The sequence below is a fragment of the Barbus barbus genome, assembly GCF_936440315.1.
Source record: "Barbus barbus genome assembly, chromosome: 19".
In the NCBI taxonomy this organism is placed as follows: Eukaryota; Metazoa; Chordata; class Actinopteri; order Cypriniformes; family Cyprinidae; genus Barbus; species Barbus barbus.
This window is the reverse complement of record NC_136747.1, coordinates 11,160,204-11,181,404: the sequence shown is the minus strand read 5'-3', so window position 1 is coordinate 11,181,404 and position 21,201 is coordinate 11,160,204. Positions and strand designations below refer to the sequence as shown.

The 21,201-nt window shown below is 34.6% G+C and overlaps 3 protein-coding genes across 4 annotated transcripts in view; 1 reads left to right on the top strand and 2 right to left on the bottom strand.

The window, feature by feature from the left end:
* Positions 1-11,383: 11,383 nt before the first annotated feature.
* On the bottom strand, positions 11,384-13,067 carry LOC306885084 (myelin P2 protein-like). Its single transcript, XM_079441419.1, has 4 exons — positions 12,798-13,067; positions 12,476-12,651; positions 12,285-12,386; positions 11,384-11,622 (listed from the first exon to the last, which is right to left on the bottom strand). Exons 1-4 carry the CDS (start codon positions 12,868-12,870, stop codon positions 11,569-11,571), a joined length of 405 nt encoding a protein of 134 aa, XP_079297545.1. The 5' UTR covers positions 12,871-13,067; the 3' UTR covers positions 11,384-11,568.
* A 648-nt stretch (positions 13,068-13,715) lies between these two features.
* Positions 13,716-15,152, bottom strand: mrpl53 (mitochondrial ribosomal protein L53). The gene is made up of 3 exons (XM_079441420.1): positions 15,034-15,152; positions 13,981-14,093; positions 13,716-13,892 (listed from the first exon to the last, which is right to left on the bottom strand). The coding sequence occupies exons 1-3, from the start codon at positions 15,123-15,125 to the stop codon at positions 13,774-13,776; spliced, it is 324 nt and encodes a 107-aa protein (XP_079297546.1). The 5' UTR covers positions 15,126-15,152; the 3' UTR covers positions 13,716-13,773.
* A 5,695-nt stretch (positions 15,153-20,847) lies between these two features.
* The window catches only part of LOC306885585 (phosphoprotein associated with glycosphingolipid-enriched microdomains 1-like), a 46,946-nt gene continuing 46,592 nt past the window's right edge, over positions 20,848-21,201 (top strand). The window contains exon 1 of one of the 2 annotated variants that reach the window (XM_079442226.1): positions 20,848-21,140. The gene's annotated coding sequence lies outside the window, so the exon portion shown is untranslated. The remainder of the gene's footprint in view (positions 21,141-21,201) is intronic. The other variant, XM_079442225.1, reaches the window with a different exon arrangement.

Here is a 21,201-nt window from a genome sequence, read left to right as displayed (position 1 = left end):
AGAAGTCATGCAATTTCAAACTATTATATTAATTCTTTAAAAAAATTTAAAAAATGATAGTCAAAAAAATTCCATAATTATCATTGACGATACACGTTCAAAGCCAGTTGTTTATTTTCATGTAGCTATTATTATTATTATTATTATTATTATTATTATTATTGTATAACATTAATACAGTGGTAAAACAAGTAGACATTATTAATGTAATTATTTTAATCTGTAAATGTTGTAAAAGTGCTATAGGCTCTCTCTCTCTCTCTCTCTCTCTCTCTCTCTCTCTCTCTATATATATATATATATATATATATATATTATCATTATTATTATACCATTATTGTCCGTGCAGCGTTTATGTCCTCGTAATAATCGAGACTATATGGGATGTTTGTATTTTTATTAAATAATACCTTGCCCTTATATTGACAATTTCGTTTATACATTTAAATGTATATAAATTTTAATTTTCTTGATAATAAAAGCTTGATAATAAATTTTAATTTTCATAAGCGAAACTTGTCGAGACTCATCACTAGATGGCGACAGTGTCTTTCACATGATTTTGGTTATGGTAATGAACTGATTTATTCTCAATAAAGTTAAGCTTTGTATGCTCAAATAGAGACCAAAATATACATAACAACATAGATTTTCAAACTTAAACATTCTTTATTTTAAACGGAGGACCAATAAATAGAGAGGAGAAATGTATTCTAAACACGTAAGTAGATGGGAGCTGTCCCAAATTCAGTTTCTGCATGATGGCAGCTGTACTCTCTCACTGAAATTAATTGTGCTTATTTAGACATCTGCATGTGAGTGCAAAAGGGTCAAAGGCTTCAAACTCTGTCCTCCGGAAACAACCCTGTTTTGTCCCTGGATGCTTGTTGTGGTGGCCAGCTGTTAAAAAACAGTGATGTATTTATGTCTCTGTGTTGCTCTCATTCTCTATTGGTGCTGTATTTGCTGACTGGGCTGCCCTGGGCCTGCGAGTAAGGTCTGGCCAGCCTAGTGACTGTGCTGTGCCCTGAATGGAGGCCCCCAGGCGGAACAGAATCAGCCCATGTGAGGATGATCACCTCTGACAGGACGTGAGGTGACTTGCGCAGAAATAATCAGGGACAAATAAAAGCTGTGTCTAGCAAACGCTGACCTGCATGGAACTCGCCACCAGCAGAGGATTATGAGTGAGGTGTGTAAATGTGTGTCTGTCTACACAGATAATCATAGTATCTGCACGGCATGAAGCAAAGAATCACAAAGGGTTAAAGTATTCAAAATTAAATCATAAATGCAGAAGAGAACACCAAAACACTTGCATTTATTGTCTTATACTTGAACTTTGTTCCTATTGTGATTGTGTCAGGAGTCTGTGCAACGTCTGTCCAGGGAGGGTGGAGGCAATAAGTGACTCAAAACCTTTGCTGACTTCTGTCTCATACACGTTAACAAATGACCTGCGCAATTAAGGAACTTTTAAATGTAAAAATGCCAATTTTGGTGAATCATTCCATGGTTAAATGGCCTAAAGAAACCCCTACCATTACAAGCCTCATCACAGCCTGTAGAGGAAACAAGAATTAGGGGAATCAACTTTCCTACACGTACTGTAAGAACAACACAAACCCTCTCAATCAAGCTGCAGACTCAAAACTAAAAGGTATTTTAATTTAAATAAAATCCATATGCATGTTATATTTTGGCATAATGGCAAAAACATGAGTAGCCTAAACGATTTCAAGGCTAAGGTCCTTCATCCTGCAGTGATATGCCTACATCTTTGCTTTGCTGACTTGGTGTCTTATAATCTCATATCTATGTAAAGTCTTACTGTTAGTAGTCTAAATGCCCTGATGTCAGGATTGATGTTAAGAGACCTTAAATAGAAAATGTGATGACTGCACGCTGACTCATAGTTCAGGAAATCATGTGATTCACGCTCCCGTGATTTAACCTCAAAGATTTACACATGACATTTACTTTAGAAATGTCCAATATCACTGTATAAGGGTTATTCCTGAGATTCGGTAATATTTCAGTCCCCCCAGAGGAAGAAAATGGGTCACCAAAATGAATAGTTAGAAGCTTTTCACAATACCTTGGTATGCCCATTATAATGAATACAGAAAATTATTGCGTTTTAATATTTTTAGCCTAAAATAATGTCTTAAATCTATCTTAAACCAAGCATTTTGTCATTTCCCTGAAGCAATTTACTAAGTTTGTACTTTTTGTTTGTACTAAATTATTAACAAAATGTACATAGTGTCAATGATTTTTGACAATAATGTATAAGGATTTATTTGTGTTCGTTTCTTAATATTTTTATTTAAAAAATGCCAGATCTTTTATAAAAAAACAGCCTTTAAAGTTATGTGTTGAACTCATCCCCGTCACACTAACCATTCCACGTCCATAATAATTTAGACTCCACTCATATGTGACATCATTTACCAGAAATGACATCATTCAGGTCCCTTTAATAGTGGTGCAGAAAATGGTTAGTAGTATCATACCTTTTATTCGTATTTTTGAGGCGTATTATAGTCAGGGAGGGTATTGTCAAGTTTAACAACTCAACCCCGTCACATAAAATTAAGATGGAAAATTATTGTTTTTCAATATTTTATTTGAATCCAAATGCAATTATTTTATTGGTGCCATATATGGTATACTCTCCTGCACTACATGAGGAGCAGTGGCCATTTTGAGTGAAAACTTCAACCCTGTCACACTCAACCTCGTCACAAATATATATATATTTCTCATTGTTATACAGGGTTGTAAACTTGTGACAGGGTTGAGTTATTTACTTCATTTATTCATAATTTTCATTTTAAAAAATATGAAATAGTCATGGTTTCAGTAAATATTACCAAAATCATGACAACTAATTTTTTGTTATAAATAGAATATTTGATGTAATATGTTATTAAACTTTGACTATATCATACATCAGAACTTGCACCCACATTTACAGCAGAAAGACAATGTTGGCCATGCAGAAAGAAGGGGACAATATGATTAAAATTAAAATTGAAGGCAATGTATCCCTTCAAATGTGTTACAGTCTTCAGCCACATCACACCTTGTCACATTAAAATGTGTGTGTGGGGGGGGGGAGACAGTTAAGAAAGAAAGCATTTCTTGCTGATTACCATCTCACATGGACTAAAACAATAAAATTGTGGTTTTAGCTAAACTTCTAAATTAAAAATATTTTTTACAAAAAAAAGACAATTTGTCTATTTTTAGCTTCTTCCTTACTTCTTCCTTTTATGTTAATTGCTTACGTACTTTAGTACCTTAACTGAATACTAAGAGCACGCAAATCCTTTTTTTTCATAAGATTTGTGACCATTTGTTGACGCAGAGACCCCATTAAGTTAATTATGTCAGCTTCCCAACATTTCAGAGGTGAACACTGATGTGAGAGGCCTGGCGTCATGCGGTCAGAGCTCATATACCTCCCACCTCCTCCATTTATGTGACCCATTCAGAGCACCTCTCAGCCCTATATGTGTCCCTGTCTGTCTGATCACATGAGCCACTTCCCCCTCAGCTTTTTTAGATCAAACGTTAGCCGTGGGAAAAGACATAAAGCATTCCAGAACTTCTGACCCATTGAAAATGTTTGTTTGCTATACTTGCAGCTGTGTGAAGACAAAGCCTATAAGCGGCTGTCACTTCAAAGTTGCTTTGTATTCCACATTTAGACGATGTTGAGCATTAAGCAACAACCGCAATGGGTTAAATTTGTCATTCTTGAAATAGCATTGATCTGAGGTGTGACTTGGTGGTGATATCTTCATGAACTTCAACTAAATTACCCCAAATCCTGTTTGGTGTTTCAAATCAATCTCAATCCTTGGGGTTAAATACAAGTACATTTGTAAGTGGTTTGTTTACAAGCAGTAAGAAGAAAAGTCAGTGAATGACTTATTGTTTCCTTTTCCTCAGAGCTATCACAGATCTCCGTTATCTCCCCCCTGCAGAGCGTGGAAGTACGTGTTTGAAAGTCATTAAAGGGTGTTCACAGATCTATTGTTCTCCAGACTCATGCTCTTAAAAATAAAAACACATTCATTCACATATCTCTTTTCATATAAACAAGGATTATACACAAGATATTACTTATGACGCTCAAGCGTCAAATGCCTTTGCTCCTCTCCTGCAGGAAAAAGTACTTTTTCATTGTTTGACATGTATTGAAATTGATCAGCTGGAAACAAAGACGCTGACGGAAAGGGTTTGGAGAACTTTGTTCATTCATACAATGTGATTTGAAATGTATGACTTTTAGAGAGAGAGAAAAAAAAAACTTAAGCATGAAGGTCCAGCCAAATCACTCATAAACCGAACTATCAATGGGGCATAAAAACAGATTGTAAAAATACATATGAATTTGATTCATCAAAGTGTGAAATAACAATGAATTGCCATGAGAGTGTGTTGGCCTGTTATACCTCAGAGTACCTTCTTAGGCGAAATCTGTTGAATTTATATTTAATTTATTGTATTTATTTTGTAGTGAAATATATATATGAAGAATTAATTTGCAAAAACAGTCCGTTTTTAAAAATGTTAAAAATCATGTTTTTTTTAATCCTGCATTCCAATTGATTTCAATCAAACTGCAGTTGGGTTGTTTCGAAAAAATTATAATAAATTAAAAAATACAGCTAACTAACACAATAATAACATTATAACACAATAAAAAAAAGTATGTATGAAAAGTAATAAAAATTGAGTTTTTGCAAATAATCTATTCATATGTTCTCATTTTTAAAATATGCTTCATAGTAATATTTAATTTAATTGATTTTATTCTAATCAAAAATTTTATTTAACTACTGAATCAACCAAAATATATTAAGCTACACTAATGAAACTAAATTCAAGGGTAAGATTAAAATAAAATAACAATTCCAAGTGCCACTTTTTAGAGTGGGTTACAATATGATTTTCCCACATTCCCAAATTTGTTCCTTAAAAGATCCACTAAATTTTGCAAGCCATGACATAAAATCATTTGGATTTGTACACTAATTATAGTGTTTGCTGCACATGTCAGTCTCAGCCATAACCTTGTTAGCCTATTCCAAATTAATTTTGGGAAAAATTGTCAATATTGTTCTTTGATTTATGGGAAATATACACTTTTTCTATTTAATTTTCTTCATGTTTATTGCATTTGTCACAAATGCATTTTTATCCTAAATTAAACAAATCAGGGTTTTAAACTATTTAGACATCCAATTTTGGCGGTTTGCAAACCTCAAGGGTTTTATGAAAAAGAAAAGAAAAGAAATTTTTCATTTTAAAGAATTTTAAGGCTTGTTCTGTGTGTCATACTATATTCACAGCCTTATAGTGAGATGGATTATGGGAGTGAGGTTTAACTCCTACAGGCACATTCTCTCATCTGAGCTGATGTTCCTCAAACTATATCTAACCGGAATTCTAAACAGAATTCCAAAGATCTTCCTTTCATGCTTTATCTGGTCCCAAATGAGAAGATTCACAGTGTTCCAGAAATTTGCTGCTGAACCACAAGTTCAAAATACACACACACACACACACACACACACACACAAACACACACACACACACACAAACACACACACACACACACACACACACACACAAACACACACACACACACACACACACAAAAAGCACAGCCCTCAAGTTTCCATCCAGCATTAAAGATAGTCATATTTGGCAGGCTGGACAGAAATTTTGATGAGGAAGCTTAATTTTGTAAGTCAACACATCGATTATGAATTCATCATTCAATAATCAAGAGTTTAAGCTCACAATTGTGCTCTGTTACCATTATGCCCTTGAGAAACCCCCTCTACAGTCATGTAGGATGAACATCTGTGACTGTTTTGACTGGCCTCTTTTTTGATGTTGTACTATAGAGGTTCCATACTGAGCAGGACTCTGCCTGGGATTACAGATCACATGTCCTCTCTGAATCCAGAGGAGGAAGGAACTCAGCTGAAACACTCTTCATGGCGCATCCCACCTTATCAAGGTTAAAGGGATAGTTTGGACAGGTTGGAGTGTTCTTAAACACAGCTAACCTCATGTTTTATCAGTCTTGAGCAATGAAGGCAAAAGCAAGAAATCTTTCTCTTTGAGTCCAAAAGGAAATCTAACATAGAAGACAATATTGAGATATCAACAGATAAATATAAAGTATTACTGAAATCATATGTGTTTGATTAAAAAATTAAAAACAGCAATTCATAAAAGAGACAGCGACCCATTTTATTGTTTTTTAATTTAATTAAGTTTTCTAAATGTTTGTTTGTTTAGTTAGTTTATAATTAGTTATTTAGATTAGTTTAGTTTCATATTCCATTGCAAAACTGTATAATTTTATTGTTCCATACAATTTTACACATAAGATTTTCCATAGTGAATTACCATAAAAACAATTATTTTTATGCACGCACAGTTCATATTTTGTTCAAAATATCTCATTTTGTGTATATTTTTTCTAAGCATTAAATCTTCAATTCTTTTCATCAAACATAACTTCCTAAATTATATATCTCACTATTAACACACAATCTCATTTAGTTTGGTTTAGTATTCTCAACCATATTCTATTGCTTTATTTATTTTTTCCCATGGAATGCAAAAGGAGAGTGAATTACCATCCATTTTTATTTTAGTTCAGTTCATACATTGCATGCATTGTGCAAAATATCTCATTTTGTGTTCCATATTATGTATACATACACACACACACACACACACACACATATTACACATACACACACACAAAAGGGTAATAAAATAATCATAATTTCTTTTGTCTCTTTAAGCCTTAAATCCCTAATCAACTTTTTTCATCAAAATCAAAATAATTTCATAAATTTTATGTCTCACTATTACCATTCACTCTTTCTCCATTTGTCATTCATTTATTGTTGGACTATAAAAGAAAGATTCCTTGCATTTGCAGCCATTTCTCAAGACTGCTAAAGCAAGAGGTCAGATGTGCACTCCAATCTTCCAGTCTAGTTTCTTGCAAGTAATAAATGGATTCTTTGGCCACAGACGCCCTTCCTTCAGTGACCATTGTAGCTCTGAGCTGGAGCCCAATAAGCTAGTTGCATAGCAACAGGCTTCCCAGAAGCCCCTGCTGATATTAGCCCTAACTCAACTGACACATAGCAACCCTGATTCCCACCAGGCAACCGAAGTGAACCCAAAACCCTTTCAGCGGCTATGTCGACAGATTGATTTGCAAATCAAAGCATTTTGCAACAGCATATCAGCTACTGTTGTGCAGGCATGAATTGACCAATTAAAACACAGAGGTCATGGTAGGCTCCAGGAAGAGTAACACTGATAAACTATAGAACATAAGCATGCCAGATATGAAATGACTATTATCGGATGAGCGTGCAGCTCTCTTTAGGTTTAATAACCTCGACTGCTTGTAAAAGAGGCTCTATTAATATGTGAATAACAGAGGAAACTGTTTTATTGCAGTTTGAGGGACTGTAACCTTGGCCCTGGTCTCAGACACAGGCCGATACAGTTGTACAATAGCATTGTCTGTTCCAGTGTAAGGAAAGTGAGCGGAAGGGTGCGATCCCTGTCCTGCGGTGCAGCTTTCCAGATGTTACTCAAAGGATATGATTTCATTCCTGCAGTGTTATCTGCACAAGCAAAACAGTCTGTGGGTCAACAGCCTAAGACAAGACCCCTGTGAATCTGACACACAATACTGAGACATCCCGCAAGCAGTGCACACCCATAATGCAATACACAGACTCGCACAAGATCTGTGCCTCTAGCCAGTTAATAATGACTGGCTTACTGTACATTGTTACATCGCTACTCACCAAATTAAATAAATCAGTGTGTAGACAAAAAAAATACTGATTTGAGCTGGAATTCTTTTATAGTATTGCAAGTATATTAGGCCTATCTTAACGCCTCTGCTAATAAAAAAAAGATCATTATAATCAAAGCTGTAACCAAAGCTGTTCTTCCATACTGTGTGAAAAACATTATGTAGGCTATGCTAAATAACATGTCTGAATTCATAGTATTTATAAAACAGTATGCAAAATTACCTGAATTACCTATTCTTTCTGGTGAAATTGTGAAGCAGTTGTGTGCATCTGATCGATACTTCACTGTTTAATGAGGCCACTGGAGGATTTATGGATGGCAGTGAAGCACAGAACTGACACCAGAGGTCACATGACAGTTACAACATGGTAAATGTATAGTACGTCTGTTGTAGCACACATTCATCCTAATATTTTTAACAGTCACGAAGCAGGTTTGAAATCAAAAATAGTACATACAGTATATTCAATTTTGGACGCAGCACAGCCTGTGTCTTTAATATTGGATAGGGACCAGTTTCTATTGGGGGGGGGGGGGGGGTTGTAATGGTCTTTTTTATTTAAAGGATTTAAATAAGTAAAGGATTTAAATTGATATAGGGAATAAAAATTTAAAAGAAGAACAGAGAAAGAACAGTAGTTTGTTCTAATCAGTTTCAACTATTTGCACTATTTTACACTCATTTGCTTTTTACAAAATGGAAACTCATAATTACGGTAATTACAGCATGGTGTGAATGCACCTTTTAGCTCCAACTGAACCAGCTAATCAAGGTCTTCAGGATTACTTAAAAACTAGGTAGTTGTGTTGGAGCAGGCTGAAGAAACTCTGCAGGACTGTGGCCCTCCAGGAGGAATTTGACACCCCTGGCGTCCGTCAATGATTCAGCCTACATTTTCAATTGACCCTTTGCAAAGACCCACCCCTTTAGTAATTGTTGCTATGTCCAACAAGCCATGGCGCTCTCAGGCCACACATCATGTTCTCATGCAGTGAAAAATACAGGGAAAAAGGAAACTGACAACACAAGTTAATTCTGTCATGAAACAAATGCTGCGTCCCAATTCGCCTACTTATACTGTGCCCTAAAAGTATGTACTCTTTTTGTGAAGAAAAAGTACATACTTTTGAGTATGTAGCAGAATATTAGGCAAGCTTTGGGACATACTGCTTCGTCATAGCTGCGTCTTTAACGGATGCTCTGTTGCTTAGTTACGTGCATCCTGTAACTAAAAACTGCCCTGTCAATCATCTTGTCACAGTTAACATCATCCACATTTTGTTTAATTTGATTTCCTACATCGCGGGTCTTTCATGCCGAGAACTCTGCTCATGTGTTGCATAATGATGCATTTCAAAGTTAATGACCAGTAGTAGACCATCCATAGTAAACATACTATGATTTGGGACATACTAATTCTATTTTCGAATACTATTTAGGACGGATAGTATGCGAATTGGGACACAGCAATCGTTTCAGCTTTTACAATTTGTAATTTTTTTAAATATTCAAACAATGAATACCATTTTTTGGCTCTTGATAAATTGCTGTAGTGCCTCAGTTCAAGCGGCACATAAACGATCATCTTTTCTTATTAGTTAAAGCACGAAATAAACATGAATGCACATCAGAAGTTATTTCATTTCAACCATGGAAAGATGTCAGTACTCACCATTTTTCAAGTTCAAGTCCACCAAAGTTAATTTAGTCTCCTGTTTGATTAGTTGTCAGACAAAATGGTGGATTCAGTTTCCCTTACGAAAATTACCCATGGTTTTACTACAAATAAAAAAACAAAAAACAAAACATGGTTACTAGTTAAACCATGCAACCACAAATTAACCATGGTTTTGCTTGCCGGGAGACGTGTGATTGGTTGTTTGACATGTTGGTCAAACGCCTCATGGGCGGGTCTTGGCCAATGAAAGCTGCCATGCATTCAAGACCTGCAACCATCAGTCTGAAGGTCTAGCTACACAAGACTAGTGGAAGAGCGGAATGACAGGCCTAATGCTGGCACGACGACAGCGAATATTAGGATATCTGACGGTGCGATAATTTCCACATAACGTTAGCAAATAAATCTAACTCATTTTTAAAATGTATTTTGTCTAGATTTTTTTCCCCCCATGTTTTAATAATCATCAAACAATGCGAAACTAAGAAAATTTTCTGACTCGGTTTTATTTCAACACAAAAAGGTATATTGTCTGGTTAATGTCTTAATTTTACAACTCATAAAACTGGAGCAACAGCACTTTTCCCTTAATTCTGTAATAACAAACATGAAACCTATTGCGTGTAATCTAGCTTTGACTCCTTAAATATGATAATAAACATCTTTTTATGAAGTAAATCATTCCATATGCTCAGCTCTTCTGATCTCAGCATGGCAATGAGAGCACATCAGGCCAAACCCAAGTCAAATGAGATAGGAAACACCGTGTTAGAATTAGAATGTGATAAAATGTACCTGAAAAAAGGAATCACGATAAAATCTACATGAATACAAAACACATTTCCAGTACAACCTTCCACCTTTTAAACTTTGTACAGGTTGGGTAATAGGAAAAAGCATTGTTTTTATTGAATAGGCTGTACAGAGAGGGCTGGCCCATAACCCACCTGTTTCAGCTGTTTTTGCAGTCAATTACAATCAGTGTATCTCTACACTTTCCTGTCCTGGGAAAGTAGCCACTGGTGGAACATTCTCTGCTATTTGTGAAGGTCAAAAGGAATGACTCTGGGGACTCGCTGTGTTCCAGTTTTGTTACGCATGCTAAAACTATGTTCAAAAAGGAAAACGTTCTACTAAAAGGAGGAAAGAAATACATATCCTCTGTACCCTTGAACACAGTCCACTGTAACAGTAGTTTAACTTCTCATTCTCATTTTTAGAGAAGAATGTTTCAGAGAGAAGCTTATAAAAATAGACAGTACAGTATACAATTAAATATCTCAACCTTGTTTATTAATCTCCAGAGATTAACAATGGCCAGAAACATATGAACAACAAATCATGAAGTAACAGACATAATTAGGCTCTACATAATTTAATGCTGTGAGAAAATACTTTTGTTGTTGCTTCTTCTAAAGGAGTGCTTTATCCTTTTGATTAATAGCCAAAATCTTATGAAATGTGAATAGTTAACCCATTATAAACACTTTATCAGGTTTTGAGGAATGTTAACAAATATGTAGGCCTAAGGGTTTCAAAAGCTGGAAGACTATGCTAGCAGACAAACTTGGATGTGACAAATCCATTTCTTGGATGTGACAACTGTTCAGAAACTCTTATATAATAAAATAATAATCATATTATTCGTTAGAAGGTGTGGCCTAATCATCTCACACCTTCTATTATGTGATATCTTTCATAGTATACACACCTTACTGTGAACGTTAAATCTCTGGCCTAGATTTTTTTGAAACTGTTGACACATGCATTTTGACTAAGCCTATGTTAAAACAGCAGGGATCAACAAACCACAACTCAGCTGAAGGCAAATAAAAACAACTTTATTCAAAGCACCATAAAGACTGATAATAAATGCATTTTAAGGTCAGCACGCATTTGCTTTGGTGTCAAAAATAAGAGATTTTCAGTAGAGAAATAACATTTCACTTGGGCTTTTTCGCTCATTGAACTGAGCCTGGCATCTTCAAATCCAGATTGGATAACTTCATGCCTCCTTCACATATGTCCTCACAGCCACCACATCACCCATTACGCATTTCTGCCAAAAGAAAAATATGGTTATAAAATGAACAGAGAAAGCACTCAAATAATGGGAAAACAAACTATTCTGTACATTTAGCCAGAATTTATAACACAGAAAAATTGTTGTTAACCATCATTACTTTGCATTATTCTAAAATATTCCCATTTATATTGGACTACCCTACAAGCTTTAAAATGATTACATTTGAAAAATCCATTTAAAATAAGTCATATTCAAATTCAGCTAAACATCTGTCCCCACTTTTTTGTTTATTTATTTATTTTTGGACCAGCGTATTTCCATTAGGTATTGCAATAACAAAGAGCAAATTCTAGTAGAAGAAATATTTTAGAATTGAGAAAAAAAGTTTAAAAAGTATATTCAATATAGTGGCTTCCATTCCCTTTCTGCCCCCAGATATCACCATTTAAAAATGTTAATATTTCCAGTTTTCCCTGAATGATGATATATGGAAATATGATAACCAAAGCTAATAATAATAATTATTCTGTGTAAAATATAATACTATATTATATTTAATAATAATGTTTAATTTGATTACAATTTTCATAAAAGTGTAAACTTTTTTTTATTAGCAATTATCTGACATTATATTGCATTATATAGTGTAATGACATGTTATAACATGTTTTTCATAAATAAAAGAGCATACTTACAGCTACTAATTTTCCATCGGTCACCTCCCTCTCTATCGTCGACTCTTTGCCATCCCAGGTCTGTTTCTGCACAAGTTTGCCGTTCTCAAGAGTCACAACAGTCTGCAGATAAAGAGAAAGAAGAGCCCGTTAACTTCATACCATAAACAGCTTCACACCACCGCAAATATTCCGCCTATTCCATAACAAACCGTAGTCTTTCTATCATCCGCGGTGATCTCCTCGAATGACTCATTGAGTTTAAATTTGATCTCGGTAGTTTTGAAGGTGCTCTGCGACTTCATGCATATGAGCCCCTGATCATCCACACACAGGACCAAGTTGGGCTTGGTCCGGTTTCCCACCTGACGAGTAGCGAAACCCACACCTGAAAAAGGAAACACCTTTATATTAATGACAACCAACAGTATGATATTCAATGCATTGGTTAAAACTAGAAACATTGTTTAACTTTTCTTTTGCATTTAGCAAACTGGAAATATTTGCAAGTTACTAAATAATGAAGAATCATACCTAGAGCCTTCATGTACTCGTCAAAGTTATCACTGGTGGTCATCTTCCATGTTCCCACGAATTTGTCAACCATTTTTCCGGATGATGATGTTCCCTGTCACTCAAGCAACAGCTCAAAGCTCAGATTTATTCTGATCTGATCTGATCGAATGACTGCGGGCTTTTTCAACAGCTCCTCCAGCACGTGCGGGTTGACACTAGCCAATCAGATGATCCAGCGTCACTGCGCGGAGTTCCTCAACCTCCCGCCTGCAAACGCAACTCGGAACTGGGGAAGGGTTCGCGTTTTTCGGACCACAAAAACGGTCAAATGACATTTACTGGGTCAGAGGACAGCAATCACAAAGATCATGTACATGGATAGACTGAATATTTTTAGACTGCACACACACAAGACGTATTTTTACTTTAATAACTACGTAATAACTTGCTAACATCCACTGATATAGACTAAACAACTCAAAAAAGAAATTTTAGGCAATATGTTAATACACAGACATATTTACAATTGGTTATAGAACATGAAAACAAAACTCAAAATCGAATAAATCATTATGAGTCCTGCCTCAAACACTTTGCATATTTGGTTACATCCAGAATGTAATAATAACATGTTATTTACTGGATACTGTCTAGTTTACAGCGTATACTAGGACTAATATGCATTTAATAACATACCTGTACCTCTCCTTTCAGTATTTTGTAGATTTTAGAAAATAATACAACACTTAATGTCATGCATTAATTACCTGCATGTGATGTAAAAATAGCCTACAGATCTGTTTGGTCAATCAGATTCACATTTCCACACGTCATAATGGGATAGTGTGCAAGTAGAGTCTGAATATAGAGGCCTGTTAATTTACTTCAAAAGTCCAATCAAAACTTTAGAGGACAAAGTGAGAGTCAACTCAAAGACATGGCAGATAATAATTTTATTACACATCCACAGACATATAAATACAAAAAAAATAGACTACTTTTTGTCTCCTGCTTTAGCTTGAGGGTCTTTAGCACTGCATCGGGTCTGTAAGGCTGAGAGCAATTCTTGTGTGGTTAGTTTGGATCCCTTCATTAGCAGCCTCTCGCCATCCACTGCAAAAGACCACAATGACATGCATTATACAATGACACTATGCCGGACGCTCCTTTGCAATATTGGAGTTACTGTTCAATCACTCACAAAATGTGATGTCAATCGTAGGCTCTGATCGGTCATGCTTTACTTCTGTGATAACTTCACAGTTCATATTTGTGGCTCTGGCTTTTTCAGACCCCACCGCAATGAGAAACTCTCTGCATGAAGGAAGCAGACAAAAGAAATGCAAGAGATGTGATTGAGTTATGCTTTTAATTATACCTTCATAAATACACATTTCATTTATTAACACTTGAGGAATGAGGGATAAGAACCACTGCTGTGACAGCTCATAATAAATATGTCATTGATACGAAATGGGCAGTTTGTCATCAAAAACAGATTACAGAGTCATTTAGGATAGCTTTTCCCAAACTTTTAAAATCATTTAATGAGATGATTTTACACTAAATCACCATTCGGATCCAGAAAAGTACATTTGGAATTGCTATGGATCCTGCTTCAGATATTATGCATGTTTAGAATAGCCTACTAGCTTGCTATTTACAAACAAATGTACAGTAGGCTATGCTATATATTCTTCATGTAAGTAAAACGCTTTCCATGATAAGCAATAGCATATCAAACATAAGTAAGTGTACTGCGTGACTTCATCACGGTATATGCGAAAGGCATATATCAGTTTCAATACAATTTGCCAACTGTGCACAGTATATGCTGCGAGAATAGCACCAAAATACTAACTTAGTCCGATCATGGTAGTTGGACAAATTCAAAACAGTTTGACAGCCTGCTGCAATTACGGCGTTTAGACTGAGAGCGGCGCCAGAGATTTCACAATAGAAAATACTAAGTAGTGAAAGCTAGGTAAGCATCCAGATCTATGCCATGTATGTCATTAAACGTTTAACAATAAATCTGCGTATTATTGCACAAAATCTGCGTAAGCTAACGTAAACGCTGAAACTAAAAGTCTATGAACTGAGAAACACATCTAAATAATTATAATTTGCATCATATACTCGAACGGACTATGACCGCTATTACAGGAGGGCAGCACGGCACCTGAAAGATTGACCTTACCAGACAGAGCTGTTCAACACTTAAAGTAAATCGAGGTATGTACAGCATTCGTACCTTGTGGAGCGGACATTAGATTCAAATGGGCAAAACTGTACAATAATTTTCTTAATCGTCTTTAACACTACCGCTCCCCTGGACGCCGCCATCTTTCCTTACATGACCTTTCACCTGCTGATGACGTATGCAGCCGTCAACGTAAAATATGAATAAATAAAATGTAATGTAATGTTAAATACTTGGGTATTGTGGTGACTAAAGACAAAACGCTCTCTGAAAAACGAAACATAAAAGATAATGTTGATAACTGCAAATCCTTTTTAAATAGATGGCTTCAAAGAGATCTTTCCATTTTTGGTAGAATATTGTTAACTAAAATGGACAGTTTGTCTAGATTAATATATCCAGCTTACTCCCTTCCAATAACACCCCAAACAGTTAAAACTATCAACAAAATAAATTTTGATTTCATATGGCAGAATAAATGCCATTATATAGCCAAGCAGGATTTAATTAGATCTTACGAGAATGGAGGTGGGAATGCAATAGATTTTGACTGTATGAATGGTATGTTGAAAATTAGATGGTTAAAAAACTATATTCAAAATCAAAATTCATTGTGGTCTTATATTCCCAATTGGATTTTTGAGAAAGTAGGTGGCATTAATTTTCTTCTAAAATGTGATTTTGAGTTTAAGAAGCTTCCTATAAAACTATCAGATTTCCACCAACAGGTCCTTCTGTATTGGAAACTAATATTCAAGCATAACTTCACACCACACAATACACCAATTTGGAATAATAGGTATATATTGGTAAATAGAAAATCTCTTTTTATTTCAGAATGGTTCTCTAAAGGTGTCTGGGCTATTTCCCACTTCATGAATGGGGAAGGAAATGTTTTACAACATGGTGAATTCTGTGAAAAATTCCAAATTAGTTGTTCCCAAAAGAAGTTTAAACAGATTGTTAAAGCTCTCCCAGTATCACTTGTAGCTATGATTAAGCAAGATATAATGTATTCAAAAGTCACTCCTACCTTAAGACAACTTTACATTAATGGTATTAATTTTTTGAATTACAAATGTAACAACAAATTTATAAGAAACAGTCTACTTAACTGCCAGACAAGCTCTCTCAAAAGAGATTATATTCTCAAAGACTTTGGAAAGGAGATAATAAAAAAGATTAGATGTAAATACTTAAAATTCCCGTCCCACCAAAAATGAAAGAAATGCAGTTTAAAATTATAAACAGGATTTATCCAACTAATGATTTCTTAGAACAGAGATTTAAAATGGATGTAGGAAACTGTAGCTTCTGTGAAGATGAACCCGAAGATTTGGATCACCTTTTTTGTTTGTGTAAAGTTGTACAAAGGTTTTGGCAGGACCTTCAACAATTGTTCATCTCCAAAGGAATTCAGATGATGAATCTAACAATTAATGATATAAAATTTGGTATTTTTCGCAATGATCACAGTGATTTTGGTATTAACAATGTCATTTTGTTAAGTAAATATTTCATACATAAATGTCGATTTTTCAAGATAAATCTTAACTTTACGCAGTGGAGGAATGAGTTGAAACTTTTCTATAACTCTTTATTATTGATTAATAACAAGAATGCAGTGAAACTGGGTTCTTTTATAAACAATCTTATTGAATAATTGCCCTTTTGATTCATTTTCTTTTGAATGTGTAAATGCCATTTTTGCCATTTGTAATATGCTCCCTGTTCTTTTAGTATTTGTTTTCTAAGATGTGCACAGGTTGTAGTAAGACTTTTACATTGTACCTGATTTGTTTGTATTTGCTTTGTCAATAATAAAGAAAAAAAAAAAAAAAAAAATTTAATGTAATGTAAAATGTGCAATAAAAACTATGAAAAAATACGAAAGCATTGTTTTAAAGGGGAATAAGTTTTCACTGAAGCAACTGCCCCCCCCCCCAAGCAGAACATAGCTATAATTTTAAGCTCAAAAGACTGTTCCGTGCTCTTTCACATTTATTTATTTAAAATTCTTCTGCCAATATTTATACAAATATTTAATATTTCATATATTCACTGTTACCAAAGAAATTTAGATTTTTCCTCAAGCAACATACAAACAATGTTAAGCTCAAAAAGACTATGAACCCATGCTTTCACGTATTTATTTTTATTTATATATTCATTCATTCTTAGATTGTCAATATTTATAAAAAATATTTCATTATTTTCATCAAAGCAATTGTTTTTTCTCCAAGCAGAACATTATTAATTCGTTCATTCTCATATTATGTCAATATTTATACAAAATAATTAATTGATAAAATATAATTTTAATTAAGTAGCTGTACTTTTCTTTTAAAAGCAGCTGTGCCTGTTACATCAAATGCTTTAAATTGATTTCATTAAATTATCTGAATCTCTGGGATTCATTGTTATTAGTGTACTGAAATAAGAACAGTCGCAAATAAATATCGCAAAAAAGTTCATTAAAAAAACTATTAGACTTAATGAGTATTTTACACGTAATGTGTATTTTTTTAGAGATCTGCGTGCAAAACATTATTGACAAAACATGAAACACGTCCAGTAGATGGCGCAGGTGGATAGTGTATTATATAGTGAGCCACTCCAAGGTCATTTTCTGTTGAGTTCATTCAGTTTATTGCCATAGATACATCATGCTATACCTTCCTTCACACACCCATGCATAATCTGTGGACAGTCATCAATGTTAATTTGTTAAAATGCTCTTTCAAAAAGAAATCATGTCATTATATCAAAAATCAAACAAACTGCCCATAGTAAGATGATTTCCATAACTTACACCCTACAGCCTTTGGCAACTATGTGTCATCGATAATTGCCTTTTTTAAAAACATACTCATGTGACATTTTGTACACTCCCTTAATTCGAGAAGTTGTAAGAACAGAAACATGAAAGATTTGAAATTGAATGCCCTGCCTGTCCTGAAATTATGTATTTAAGGAGTTTGAATACTCAATTTGACAAGCACAACAAAATACTTGTAGCTATTTCTGACACAGATGGGTAGTTAAAGTTATATCATGCTGAAGAACATCTGAGCTGAGATCAATTTCAGAATACAGACATAAGCTGTTTAAAACTGAAGTTATGAACATATGACTATGAGTATTCTCTGATCAGCTTTAACAGTTAAATGAGCAATATTTCAAAAACAAATTTTAATAGAGATCATTTTGGTACATATATTAGTATACTTTTATATACAGACCTACATAACTCTTCAAGACCAATATAAATGATGTACATTATCATGCACAATGTCAATATTTGTGCCTCTGCCTTAGGGCTATTTATTATTGTGACACTTCTACAGCTAAATAAATTTGCACACTTGTGAGAAATGTGCGTGTATCAACAAATCAATGTCACTATATTGAGGAAGTAACACGCCGACTATTTCTGATGGTGCCAAAAATGTTTTGTCACTCACATATGAACTAGTGTTTCACTAAGGCCAGCTCTCATGCTTCTGATGACCAAAGGTTTTTTTTCCTGAACTAAGCGCACAGTTGTGGTCGCACATTAGGACTATATTTAGACATGAGCTTGAAGGGTGAACTTCCTATCAAGCCTTTTCTAAAAACAAGTTTCTCTTTTCCTTACTGAAACAATGACAATGAATACTCCTGCCACCATTTAATCCAAAATAAAGAGAGCTACAAGCACTGAAGCACAAACAATAAGGCAGAATGCTCAAGGGACGGGTCGGCATTTTATAATGCATGTTAAAAGTTATTTTTGGTATTGCTGTCATTGCTTCTTGTTCTAAGTATAATTTTAGATGCTCTCCAGGAAGTCAGACACCAAGCATTGCGTACTGTGTATAGAAAGCGGGCACTGAATGAAGACTGTGTTATTATTACTATTGTTGTTGTTATTATTATCCTATAATCCTGTACTATCCTGCAGTTCTATACATATTCATTTTGAATTGTTCAAATATATTGTTTATTTAGCATATTAAACACAATTTGCAACAAACTACAATTTTAAGTTACAATATTAAGTTAAAGATAACGTTCAGGTAAATGTTTCTCTCTCCTTCTCACATAAACATTTTAAGTCAAGTGAAAATGTAATGTACTTTTACAAAGTAAATGACTTTGACTATATATCAATAAAGATTATTTTAATGGCATTTCAGTAAGCATCATAATTAAGTATGAAAATTAGTGCTGTCAAACGATAAAAGTTTTTGTTTGCATAATATATGTGACCTAGGACCACAAAACCAGTCATAAGTGTCAAATTTTCTAAACTGAGATTTATACAAAGCTGAATAAATAAGCTTTCTATTGATATATGGTTTGTTAGGATAGGACAATATTTGGCCGAGATACAACTATTTGAAAATCTGGAATCTGAGGGTGCAGAAAAATCAAAATACTGAGAAAATTGCCTATAAAGTTGTTCATATGAAGTTCTTAGCTATGCATATCACTAATCAAAAATTACGTTTTGATATATTTATGGTAGGAAATTGTCTCACTATATTCATGGAACATGATCTTTACTTAATATCCTAATGATTTTTTGCATAAAAGAAAAATTGATAATTTTGACCCATACAATGTATTTTTGGCTATTGCTACAAATATACCCCAGCGACTTAAGACTGCTTTTGTGGTCCAGGGTCACATATGTGTATGTTCTGTGTATTTTTATTATGCATATATGAATACACACCCAGTATATATTTAGAAAATATTTACATGTCTATATATTATATTCATATAATTTATATTATAAATAAATATACTTAATATATAAACATAAAAACATATTTTTTCTGAAATATATACATGCATGTGTTTGTATTTAAATATACACAACACATACATTTCATGTAAATTATGTAAACATTATGTAAAATATTTACATATACATATTACATATTTTGTAAACAAAAACTTTTATTTTGGATGTGATTAATCGCGATTGATCATTTGACAGCACTAATGAAAATACATTAATATGGAACTATAAACATTATTAAAGGCCTAGTTTAAACAAATCAAAAGTTGCTGAAAATGTACTCACCTTCACGCCATCCAAGATGTAGATGAGTTTGTTTCTTCATCAGAACGGATTTGGAGAAATGTAGCAGTACATCATTTGCTCACCAATGGATGCTCTGCAGTGAATGGGTGCCGTCAGAACGAGAGTCCAAACAGCTGATAAAAACATCACAATAATCCACAGGACTCTAGTCCATCAATTAACACCTGTTTGTAAGAAACAAATCCATCAAGATGTTTTTAATTGTTTCTTCTAACAAAATATGAAACCTTTAACCATAATATTGTATGCAGTGAAAAAGTTGTTTAATCTGAATCAGGAGAGAAAATGCACTAAACAGGTTCTAAACAAATATGGGGATGACTTTCTCACTGGAGGAAATGTTATCATGGATTATGAACCAGAAGCAACCGTTTTAATGGATTATTGTGATGTTTTTCATCAGCTGTTTGGACTCTGATGGCACCCATAAGAAATCATTGTTGGGCGTTGGAAGTTATGTGATGCAAAATTTCTCTAAATTCACATAACCCAACTGCTTCTCGGAAGGCCCAAGGTTGAGTAACTTTTAAGCAAATTTTCTCAACCAAACTATTCCAACTATTCCTGTAAAATGCACCACTTAATTTGAACAAATGCTGAGAAGGGTTAACGATCCCTGCTCTAAAACACCTTAAAACATAAATTATTGTTATTTTTAAAAGATAGCCCTATTTCTTAATTTTCACATGCCATCCACACAGCACAACCTGAAAGCAGCCCCCTAAACACACCCACTGTTGCTGCTTTGTTGCGGTAGCCACATCCGAGCAGAACTACAGCTCCCGTGACACACTGCGCCGCTGGGATCTGTCTCTCCACCCCTCTGCATCTGTGAAGAGTAGCGGAGGACCGCGGCCACAGAGTCACAGCAGCACCGGACCGGTATGGTGTGTGTGTGGTACACATCGCAGTGCGCACTGCAGCTCAGCCTCACTGGCAGTGTCCTCTGTGGTCGTTTGTAAATACGGCATGTTGTTGAGTGCTGCTGCGAGTCCGCCGAACCTGCGCTGATCATATAAACTCGAGAGCGGAGAAACAGCTGATCCACGGATGGTCGTCTGAGGTAAGTGGTCCTTTGATATCAGCCCACCCGAACATTACATGACTGGAAAAGTTGCGCGGAG